This window comes from Anas acuta, chromosome 4, assembly GCF_963932015.1.
Source record: "Anas acuta chromosome 4, bAnaAcu1.1, whole genome shotgun sequence".
Classification (NCBI taxonomy): Eukaryota; Metazoa; Chordata; class Aves; order Anseriformes; family Anatidae; genus Anas; species Anas acuta.
In genome coordinates, this window is record NC_088982.1 from 72,304,763 (window position 1) to 72,316,904 (window position 12,142).

The 12,142-nt window shown below is 41.3% G+C and overlaps 1 protein-coding gene across 4 annotated transcripts in view; it reads left to right on the plus strand.

Annotated features, from left to right (window-relative positions):
* The first annotated feature begins 457 nt into the window (after positions 1 to 457).
* The window catches only part of EGF (epidermal growth factor), a 68,810-nt gene continuing 57,125 nt past the window's right edge, over positions 458 to 12,142 (plus strand). For 2 of the 4 annotated variants that reach the window (XM_068681968.1, XM_068681971.1), the window contains exon 1: positions 8,497 to 9,150. In XM_068681968.1, the coding sequence (XP_068538069.1) occupies positions 9,024 to 9,150 (127 nt within the window). In that variant the 5' untranslated portion in view covers positions 8,497 to 9,023. Of the gene's footprint in view, positions 566 to 8,496; positions 9,151 to 12,142 lie in introns of those variants that run through there. The other 2 variants (XM_068681972.1, XM_068681969.1) reach the window with 2 other exon arrangements.

The following is a 12,142-nucleotide window of genomic DNA, read 5'->3' on the forward strand; positions in this document are numbered from 1 at the left end:
ACCTGAAAATCATATCCAGAGACTTAATCAAAAGTTCCTTTTATTTTACCTTTAATCTCGCTATTATTTTGTGAAATATGTATTAATATTTATGTTATTTCTGAGTATCAGGGTTGCAGTACATTATACAGGTCTAAAAAATACTTCAGTGGCTGATGGAGACCATACAGTTAAGATATTCTCTTACCCAAGGCCCTGCTCTCTTTTGATTTCTGTGGGAGGAAAAAGGAAATGTGCTTATTTAGAGCTGTGTGGATGTTTTAGATGAGAAACTGCCCCTTCTGTAAAGTATGTTTAATCCAATGGGATTTTAATGCAGTCTATGGGGAGTTTGATATTGACTTCGGTTAGCTCAGGATCAGTTTCTCCTCAGTGTCTGGAAGCAAAGCGCTGTCACCCTGGGTATTTAATCCTGGAACGTGAAGATGAGCCTGTGATCCAAGAACATTTGAGGAGAGTACCCGCCCTGCCCTTGGTCCGCATGTTTTGCAGCACTGAGCAGCTAGGAGCACTGAGAATTTATGCAGGAATCAGCCTCTCTGACTTCTATGCCAACATCCGTAAGGTAGGTCCTTCTATAAGTCTGTCTAGAGATACGTAGATGGTATTACAATTTTACTGCTTGGCACAGGTATTTTAGGTATTTCAGCTTCTGCATGTGATGCATTCTGCCTTGCCCATCAGCTCAGTTATAAATAAGGCAGCCAAACGCAAGGGCACAAATGGAGAGGTTTCTTTAGCGTTGGGAAACACATGCAAACTCTCAGAATAGAATTCCCGTGCCCCTCTCTCCTTACTAGAGTCTTGTTTCTGGCACCTACGGCTAATTTTCAATACACTGCCCAAGGGGTACATCAAACCTTTTCATACAGGCGTTACTGAGAAGGATTTGGGTGGGTACTTCATTTTATAATTTTGTCCTAATGCCCAGTTGACCTTAACTGCAGTAGGATTTTAATATCATGGAGAGTGGCCCTAAAGCTCTTTAGTTTTTAATAAAGATGCTGTAACAAATTGGGGTAGATCTTTAAAATGGTGATTTTGCATTAACTACTCTATTCATTATAATTGTGTTTTCAGTTTGGTAACTTGTGAAATGATTTCAGAGAGTGAACCTTTTTTTGGTGTCATGTATAAGGCAATGAGTCTCAGAAACACTCCCTTATTACTTTCTGCAAGCCATTGTGTTGCTACTGATGTGGCATGCTCGCTCTAGTAAAATCACAGAGGGCTTCTCTGGGTTTATCTCTTAGCACTAACAGGAATTTTATTATAATAAAACAACTTTGCACTTTGAGAAAGAGAAGTTTCTGCAGTAGCGTGATGGTTTTCAGTAGAAATGAAGTATAAGCAGTTACCTCTCTCCTGTGAGGAGGAGTATTTTTTCGTACCATCCCTGGAAGTCTTCAAAAGACGTTTAGATGTAGAGCTTAGGGATATGGTTTAGTGGGGACTGTTAGTGTTAGGTCAGAGGTTGGACTCGATGATCTTGAGGTCTCTTCCAACCTAGAAATTCTGTGATTCTGTGATTCTGTGATTCTGTACTTTTCTATATAGAAATAGACTTTCATTTGTGCTAAGAGTAACAAATACGTGATATTTAGAAGTTTTCAGTACTTTGCAACAAAACTTGGGAAGATGGTTATTTCTTTATTTCTGATTCAAAAAAACATACCAACCCAAATTATGTTTTTTTTCTTCTGTTTGATGGCCTAATTTGTTCTGTTTGTGACCTTAGCAGTAATAAACAATTACTTTACAATTTCAAATATTACCTTACATACCAGGATCTCAGGGTACTTTATAACAACTCTTAAATTACAAATATCCTTCCTTCAAGCAAAAGAGAAGCATAGATCCTTTTTTACTACAAAAGGGGATTAGTGAAGCGCAGAAATCATACTCAGTATGCCGAGAGCACTCAGGAAAGCAGTGGCAGGGATGTTGATGGGATGAAGGCATCTTGCAATACCCTGCACACGTGGTTACAGCAGGCACACAGTTTGTCTGTACATGCACAGACATTTTAATTTGCAAAGTCTAACTGTGCCTGATTGTACCATTGCTTTTTGTGGCTTGCTAGCTGACAGCCTAGCGTAAGTCAAAGGCTACCCCAGCCAATACGTGCTGGCAGCTCTGAAGGAGGTAGCTGTATCTTTCAGCAGCCTGTTTGCTCACTCTTCAGCTAGGCAGACATTGCTCGTTGCCATGCTGCTGAGTAGACGTTTTGTAAGAATGTATGTGATTGTTAGTGAACACTTTGCTTGCAGTCCTGTTTGCTGGTTCTGCAATCACTGGTACGCCAGGCTGTTGCAAAATTATTTTCCCCGGTCCTTAATGCTTAACCCAGTGTTCAGTGGTCTCAGTCCCTGAGACCAATCTTCTCCTAGGTTGTGCCATTTTTCTTCAAAAATGATTTTATTGGGAATAATGTTCTCTCTGACTCCTACAGGTACTTTTTGGGGATTTCTGAGGAGCAGCAGAGTTTTGCAGGACACAGGCGGCTAAGCAATCGATGCTAAAATATTTTTTCCCCCTTTTCTGAAATAACTCTTTCCTCAAGTCTGAGCTAGAGCCTCTGTGTTCACACTCCCACAAGCAAGACAGGATCTACCTCTGGGGAATGGACAACCACTATCTGAAACTTTAATATAATGTGGGCTATTGCTTGCGCTTAGTGCCCCTGCCTTTTTTTTCCCCACTGCTCTTCTCTCCGTGTCTCTGTCTAGGTGGAGAATTGACAGCTGTGGCCTCGAGCAGGGTGTGTTTGGTAGCTGCAGGATTTGGATGCCAAGTTCTGGGATATCATTCGCTCGGCGGCATTTGGGTCAGCGATAGGCTCTGGCGCTGTGCTCCCCGCAGCTGCGAGGCTCGCTCTGAGGTGGTGTCGGGTCAGGCTGCCTCCTCCACAGCACAGCCCCGTGCAGATCGCTTGCCTCTTTCTCTACCAACTTCTTCCTCATATGGTATAAGAAATCCACATGCGGGGCTCTTATGGCCGCTGTGAGTAGGGTCTGACATAAATATATATATGTTTTTTTTTTTTGCTTTAAATCTTCAGAGTGCCTTTTAAATTTTGCCACGCAGTAAATGCCATTGTATCAAGAGCTAACATTCAGCAGGCTCTGGGCAAATTCCTTGGGAGATTCTGCCGCTCAAATATTTATTAATTAGGACATATTTGCTTCTGGAGATCTCCCGAGATGTTCCATGAACAGCAGGGAAATGAACGTTCCCAGCAGTTAGCAGTGTGTTTGATTACACCTGCTCTTGGACACCCACCAATGACTATCCCCTCTGGCACCACCTGAATGGCCAAACACAGGAAAATGTTAAATTTTTATAAAGGGAACATCATTTGCAGGGTGCTCAGGAAGTTACCTCCTTCAGGCCAGCCATGCTTGAGGCAGAGAGATCCTAAGTCTGGCAGCAACGGGGAGCATCCCGCAGTCTGCTCACAGGAGCTCAGTGCCAGGCACTGAGTGCATCTCTGGTAATTCCAGTCTCTTGAGTTCATCTCAGGTGCTTTTGCTGTGGAAGGCTGGGCATAGCACTGCCTGTTTCTGCTTCTGTTTATTATCCGTCTTGTTGGATCCTGCCTTTGTGTCAGCGGTGTGCAGATGCAAGCTTATACAGCTGTACGTTTATTCAGGCACACCAAACAGAAGTGAAGGTGAAGTTGAGCTAATCTAACAAAGAAAGTGGATCGGATTGGTAAATTGCAGTGATTTTATTCCACATAGCCAGCGGGACAGCTATAAAACAAATGCATAAACTGTTCCCTGCTGTATTTGCTAAAAAACAGCAAGATCACAAGAGGAATGAACCAGCTGAAAAAGTCTGTAATGTGGATAGGAAAGTTGACTGAAATAGTCTTTTTAATTATTCATCTTGACAGCCAAGAACTCATGGGATAAAAAGAGGAGGCAAAAGTAGCTATATTTCTGATAGATAGGCTTCAGAATAAGAACCTACAGGCTGATATTTATAATCCTGGTCTCTTACTGCTATCACTGGAAACCTTAAGTGCTCAGCAGCTCTGAAAATCAGTGCCAGATTTCAGTGAGTGCCTTTGTTTTGAGAGTTCTGCTGGAGTGCCTGCTCTAATGCATGCATGAAAAATCATTTTGCTGTGGGTGAACTCTCTCTGGGATGGAAAGTAGCTGTGAAGCAGAAAACATGGGGAGGATACATTTTTTTTGGCCCTGATAGTGAAGTAATGCCATACCTGTTACTAAGATCTAAGATCTTTTAAGTGTTCTTACAAAAAGCTGCATAGACCTTATTCATGTTAACTAATGACTTGCTTTATCTTCAGTTTTATCTCCACTTCAGAGAGCCAAATGACTCTTTCAACATGCTATTTTAACCACTCCTTTGTGTCTGCTAACATAGAGGCCTAATGTAGTCATCTAACATTGATAAATGTCATAAGTCAGTAATGTGCTATGTGGCTTCCCCAGAATGTTTCGCTGTTGTTCTTTCTGTCTGGATGCGAGAGAGAGCATATTTAACTTTCTTTCTGGATCCTTCTGTGGATGCCAGTGTGGTCTATCTGGTGAAATGAATATTCACAGCACAGCAACTGGTGAAAGGTGCCTGTCAAAACATTAAATGTAAAAGGGCTTTAAAAAGATAGTATTGGTTATAGTAAACAGTGCAGTTTCAGCGAGCCTTTTTTTTTTTTTGTCTTTTCCTTAAGATCAGATTGTAGCTGGAAAATGTGTAACCCTAGCAGAAAAGATGTGGAATTCTAACTGCCAAAAAATCCAGTGGGTATATGTTGTAATTTCTGCTGTGAAACAAATTGAGACAACTGGAAAGAGATTACCTACAATAGCACTTGGTTTTCATAATGCTTTCATGGTTAAAACCCTGCTCTTCTATTAATTTTGTTAATAAATTAAATTAAAACGTTCTGCCAGCCAAATATCATCTCCAAATTGTTGAAGAGAACAATGAGTGACATGCCTGAGGCCAAAAAAAGAATGGCCGTCATACCTCGGGAGGAGATTTCAGGCATTCCTGGCTTTTAGAGATCACTAGAATATGCTGCTCTCTCCCACTGGGCCTCCCTCCCGCCCTGCTTGACAGGCACTTTAACGTTTCTTAATGTCCCTTTTGTCAGAATTATGCACCATGTAGGCTCAACCTGCTGAAGTGGTGTTAGCAGTACTGGATGGGGCACTACCATGTCAGAGGAAGGAGGGTGGTCAGGGCGGGCAATCCCCAAACTGACACCGAGGTCAGGCTTAGGTTAGTGCAAGGCATGGCTGACAAAAATATGGGACGCTATTTTTATTTGTTTCTGGGCCTGTATGTTTTTTTCTTTCCTGAAGGCAATCAGAAATGTCATTAAAAGTAGCCTGTGTCCATAAGCTCCTGGGGTGGGGGCGATGCCCCTGCTGAAGTCTGTGTCCGTGGGCACTGTGACCAGGGCTGGCGGATTCCCTGGGGCCATTGGGACAGATCTGGGGTCTGGTTTTGTGGGGATCCGAGTGTCCCTCTCTGCTCTGCCCTCTTGGTGTAAGGAATAGCCCCTACACGTTTTCTATGCGATTTCAGTGAACTCTCGCATAGAATCGTTAACCTGTATTGGCGGTAATTGGTATTGTGATGGCTATAAAATATAATTTTAACCAGATCAGAATATGCCTGAGGCCAGGATCAAACTTCTAGAGGCTGACAGGAAAAGAAGCTCAAGTGCTGACAAGCTAGCATAACGTCTAGTAAGCAAGAATAAAAGCCAATATATGATTCAAACAATGTGCTAATTAAGACAATATAGATACTGAAAGCCCTGGAAAACTGAGGGAGGGCTCCGTTTCCTTCACAGCTTTGGAACAGCCAGAACATACCGTCCTTGAACTCGGGAACAGCAGCTTTTTGCCAAGGTAGGGGACAAGACCCTCTCCAGTAGGATCACTAGCTGGTCTTTACCAGCTTCGTTAAAGCAAACCCACCAAAGCTGGATGAAACAGTGGAAAGTCCAAAAGAAAGGAAGAAAAGAGCATTTGCTTATTGTTAGTTCATCAGTCACCAAGTCAGCAGGCCAAATTAAAGTCACTTCTTTGCATTTGATGTACTGGGACAGATGATTATAAGATCATTTGGGCTGGTTGTGTGTTGAGTGCCACAAGAGACACTACCCTGCTATTTCAGTCTAATTTATTGTATGAATGCTAAGCTGAAATAAACTACTGTACTTAATGCCTGGAGGTGGGCACGATAGCTTGCTTTGTTATAACGTATTTGAAACGACTTCTTCATTGATGAATGACTTCAGGTGTGAAGGAATCATTGCGTGTGGCCTGCTGAACCACTTGGTGAGAAATGGTATGTTTGAAAAGTTTAGCTGTGGTACAGCTGGATGGATTTCATACTTTGGAGAGAAGTTTCTGGTTCGATCTAAGGGGAGGTGGTCAGTTCTATCTACTTTCAAGTAAATTATGCACATCTTCAGGCCTGGATCATATCACACAGTGGGTCTGGGGGTTAGGTTTGGTCAGAGGCCCATTTGGCTCATGAAGGTTAAAAAAAACAACTTTCCCTCTTAAGAGTTTTTTTTTCTGCCTTTTTTTAAACCATTCCTTTATTTCTAGGATGGTGAAGTCTATGATTTTATAAACCACTCTTCATCTGACTGCAGAGAAGGGATCTCTTCCAGAAAAGCTCACCATGGTATTGATGTGTCAGACAATTCTCTCTTCACTGTTATTTAGAGAAAAAAAAAGAGCAGTTCTGGGCCACGCTTTTGACCGTGTTTTGAGTAAAGGCAAAAAGAAGAAATGGATGGCGGGGGGAGGGAAGACTCTAGGAGATGTCTGGAAAGGACAAGACATGTAAACGAGAAACTAAGAATGTGAGAGCTTCTGGAGTAACACAGAAATTGCTTCTGGGTTTTAATACGAAAGGGAGATCTTGTTGAATTTGTCTCTTTCAGTGCATTTGCCTGGAAGAGGTCAGAGCTGTGCCGGGACTAGCAAACACTCTGCTGGTGGTTACTCACAAAGAAGTGAGACATTCCTTCTGAGCTGTCCAGGTTGCGTGCTCCCAGCTTGAACACTGAAGAAAATCGTGTTGGGAGGAGCCAATTTAGCAAACTAGACTCAAGTGGCATGTCCATGGTTCCTGGGCAGGATCCTGTAATCCTAGATGGGATGGCAGTGCTGCACTTTCCCGTTGGTTGCCCTTTTGTATTCCAGGGAACTATTTGGAGAAGCAAATATTGTTTGGCATGAGTCTGGCCCTGCATAATTTACATTACTATTATTGGATTTTATAGCACGCAGAATAGAGACTCAGTTCTGAGCAGAGTATATGAAAACGTGGCTTCCATTTGTCAGTCCGGGTTTAATTAGTTGCATTAGCTGCAGCAGTGAAGATCGAGCAAACAGAAAGTGGCTACACACGGACCCAAACCATCAAGAAACAGTTGCTTTTAGTGGAGAGCGGCCCAGTTTATAATCAGGTTTCGTGCTTCTTATTTTCTGTCAGTGCAAGTCTGGACTCTTATCGATTCAGACCAGTATGGGGGGGGGAAATTCTCAGGGAGGGAGTTTGCACAGCTGCAGGTTACTCTCTGTACTGTCTGATGCTGCTGTTCCCAGCTGTCATATTAGCATTTATCCTAGTGCAATACTGTGGAAATAATTAATAATAATAATAATAATAATAGAAGCAAGAGAACCAAAATGCATTACAGTAGTTAGTGCAACAAAGCCCAGTGGAGTCAACTACTTAAACACCTGCTTAAATCTCAGCACATTCAAAATTGGGCAAATTACTTGCATTAGTGCCTGCTTTGGGAGACTGATGCTCCTGGAATTTCTCTAGTGCATATACACTAGCAAAACAGGTGTAAAAAAGCATTACACCACAGCAGTAGCATCCTACAACACTGATGTGCCCATACAGATGACTGGGCTGTGGGTGGAAATTGCAGGCTCATAACAAGTCACCTTGGTCTCTGTCAGCAGGTATTTTCCTGGAACTGCAGAAAGGCCAAATTCAGACCTGAGAGAGGTGGCTGCAACTTCTTTGATATCAGAATCACCGACATGTACCCTAGATCTGAATTTGACCTTAAGGCAATTTGTATTTCCCACTACTGGAGAAACTGGAAGGATTATTTTGTTCTCCTTTTTGCATAGAATGTTTTAAAGACAACACTTGTTTCAGGTGGTAAAAACACAAGATGATATTAAAATCAGTGCAATCAGATGATATTAAAATCAGTCACGATTGAACAGGCAAAGTATAAATTAGGCTGCAGTCCATGAGAAATAAAACTTAGCTGTCACGCTGTAGGTACTTCTCAAGCATGAGGGGCTGCCTTTCTAAATAGGCTGTATTTATTATGGGTGGCTGGGTATCAGCATTCTGGCTCGGTTCCCTGTAGTAAGGAACTGACCACATTACTATTTGCAAACACAGGGTTCACTCAAGTGGTACTAAAAAGAGAAGAGGTGGGGCAAGCAGAGCTTTAAAAAGCAAAGAGGAGTCCGTCCGAGCTGGTACGTAAAAAGCAACTGCATTTTGGAGGACGGTACCTGGAGATCTCACTCCCTGTACTTCACTGAGAGCAGCGGTGAAGTTTTTTAAATTCTTTGCTTTTAAGATTTAAACAGCAGCTTTGCTTGTTGGGAGGAAAATCACAGTGATCCTTGCGAGTGTTGCTTTTAAGCTGTGTTAAATTTGTGGCAAGAGTGTCAGGCATTTCATACTTGGCTTCCAAAAAAAGAAAAAAAAAAAAGAAACGAGAGAGAGAGAGAGAGAGAAAACGACGTGTGTGGGGAAGAAATCTCCCAGGAATTTCTTCAAGGTTGTAGTCAGACACAGTAAGGACTAAAGTGACAAGAAAAGCAAGGCAAAGATAAAACTTGGTATTGTGATAAGATGTCTGAGTGTAAAGCGGGAGATTGCAGAAACCTTTTGGGATTACACATGTTCATTTTGTCCTGGATATGACTGCGTACAAGCTAGTTCTTCTCTAGTGACAGTTTAAAAAAACCCTCAAGATTATGTTTCTCTTCCTTGTTGCTTTTTTGCCAGTGGTTTTTAAAATTGGTTTTGTCAGCCTCTCAGCTCTGCAGCACTGGAACTGTCCTAATGGATACAGATTAAAGACTGAAACCTCTGCCTGTATAGGTAAGTAGCTGACCATTCACAGATAAGAAAACAGCATTTGTATTCTCTTAATTGAATTTCATAATTGTTAATTTTATTTTTTTTTTGTCTTTTTTAACCAGACTGCTTGTGTGTTGTACTGGCAGAATTGATAAAGCAACTTTTCAGTATCCCTTGCTTCTCATAATGAACAGAACTCATTTTGTTTAGTTTGCTATTCAAAAATCAGTCACTTGTGTGTCGGTTTTACTATCAGAAAGCAGGATAAAGATTTATATGATCATTAAGAGATCTGAACTGAATGCTAGTCACTAAAATTCCTTTCCATAACTTTAGTGTGTCTTTATTTTTGACACATCCACACATGTATTTGTGCCTTTATATGTGTATAATTTGTGCATGGGTGTATTTTATATTTCTATATTTATAAAGAAAGAGTACTTTTAAATATTTTTATATGTGTATTGGGATATGCTTCAATGTGGGCTTGATAATTTTAAAAACTACTTGTTCTGTGCTCATACAGGTAGGTGTAGATGTGTGCTAATGTATAATGAGGTCTCATACAATACGTGAAACACTGATGTGTTTGATACAGTAGTGCTAAAATCTGAGTGAGATGACGCTATTATTGGTATAATGATCCTTCAGTGACTCAGAACATGTGAAATGCAGATCTTACTCTTTACCAAGTGTAAGGCAAAGCATGACAGAACCTTTCTGTTCACCCTGCTACCTTAAAGGCCAATTTTTTTGTATTTATTTATTTATTTAGAAAGCCAGGGCCAGTGAAGTTGTGATCTTTTGGGGCAGGAGATGAGGAAATTCCCTGGAAGCCTAGCAAACAGACCTAATACTTGGAGTCAATGCTTTTGCCTTAGTTGCTTGGGCTTCAGAGGCCCTGACTCAGTTCTTGACATGATTCCAGTGATTTAATAACAGGTGCCTCCTCTGTGTGCTCTGCCAAGAAATACCAGCTTGTAAGCAGAAAATAGAAGTATGCGTGTTAAATGCCCTCGTATTGAGAGGGGAGGAGCTAGCCGTTTTTTGTGTACAGATGACAAACCTGACCAAAGGTTTGTCAGAGAGCCAAACACACCTAGGGTACTTCAATGCTGATGCTTGAATTCAAATGAGGAACACCTTCCTGAAACAAATCTCTGTACTGCTGCCTGTTACTAATGCTTGTGTTAACATTATGGAGTAGTCTCAGAGTGCATGGACTGGGTTCCCTTTAGGCCAACATAAACCAGAAGGCGTACCCTAGGAGAGCATCTATTCCCATGGCTGTTGATAGCCATTTGGTCCATAGAACCGGGCTACACCTGGTTCTCCATAACCCTACACTGAAACATATGCAGTCTGTATGCCAGATCCTCAACAATTGTTGCACTTTACAGAGCCTTTCTATAGGTCCATGTTATTTGCTGATATGAACCTGGTTTCCAGGAACTAATTAGGATGTACATTAGTTGTGACTTCTACATTATTGGGTTGCCCAGTTGACACCTCATGTATAATAGGACAGTCCTCCTGAAACGAAGTATATTGGTTGGCTTTTTTTGTGGGTCAAAATGAACTCTAAATATTGAATTTCAAAGAGCTACGGGATTATTATTATTTTTTAAATTCAGTTGATTTAACTTGCAAATTAATGTGCAAGTTAATGTCTTCCATTAATGGAGACAACTTTTGTTGAAAATTAGATATATCATTTGCTCTACTAGACTTGAGGGGGTTTCTAGGTAAAGCACCAAAACTGAAGAGACAGTAACTCAGCAAACTGTGTAAGAAATAGTAATAGAAGTAGTCTTTTGAGTAAGAGCTGACATTGCTATGAGCTATTTTGTGTAACATATAATAAATGAAAAATGAGGTGTGCTAAGGTACCTTTTTATTAGAGATTTGCAAGGGATTAAGAAAAGGTTTGAAGTGAAATATCAAACTTAAGGGATACTTTGATGGCATGGATTTCCCCTCTTTCTTCAGGGTGCTTGATGTTCAAGTTCCCTTCTGACCAGAAGACCGGACGTATGATATTCTAGTTCATTAATTACGTGCGATGGAGGGTGTGCAGTGGAAGCAAGTGGTAGGAAGCTGGGGGCAGGCTTTGAAGGTAATAGTGGGGATAAAAGTGGTGAGTGGGAGACATGACTCATACTGCTGAACTGTGAACAATGACAGCAAGCTGAACTGTGGCTTGGCTACCGTTCTTGGTGAGCTGTAATAAGTATACCAATTGTAAAGTGCTCTGTGTCGTCCGTGACCGTGGTGGCATCCTGCCAGCCCTAAGGGCTACCCTCAATGGAGAAGGTGCCTGCTCCCTGTAAGAGAGCTGTTACAAGCAACACTTGCTGTGAAGTGTTTTTCTACCTTTTCTAGATTTTTTTTTTCCATACTACCACTACAGATGAAGGTCTAGGCTTTGCTCCTCTTACGTTGTTAAATATCTCACTTCTTAATTAGTTCCTTTTATTTCTAGGGGTATTCAAAGATCAAAGGCCTTCTCATCCTGTGGAAGGATAGTGAAATCCAACCCTAAATGTTTCACATAATTTTATATAGTTATTTTAAGAGAGATTATTTGAATCCTGACTTGGTATGCCAAGAGAGGAAAGGCCTTGAGGGGGGGAGAGGGGCACATAGCCCAGAACAGCACGGTTTATAAGAGACAAAGTATGGGAGAACAGATCATGAGGTCAAAACGAGGCTAGTCTGGTGCATGAGCATATCCATTTATCAAAAATTTATGATACTATTGGAAGCATTTCTGCAATTCTTGACATTGTCATCTTGATTTAATCATTTATTTTAAGCTGTTATAAAGACTGGGGACTCAGTTACCATTCAATGACTTATCTTCCCTAGACTCTAGTGAAAATAAGACCTTCTACCTCTAAAAGAAAAATAGTCTTGGCCACACAGTTGTTCTTCCTACAAGGTAAAGATGCATCCACAGTTGATACTGGGACAGCTTCTGTTTCTAAGCTGTTTGGCCATCTAAGCATAAATG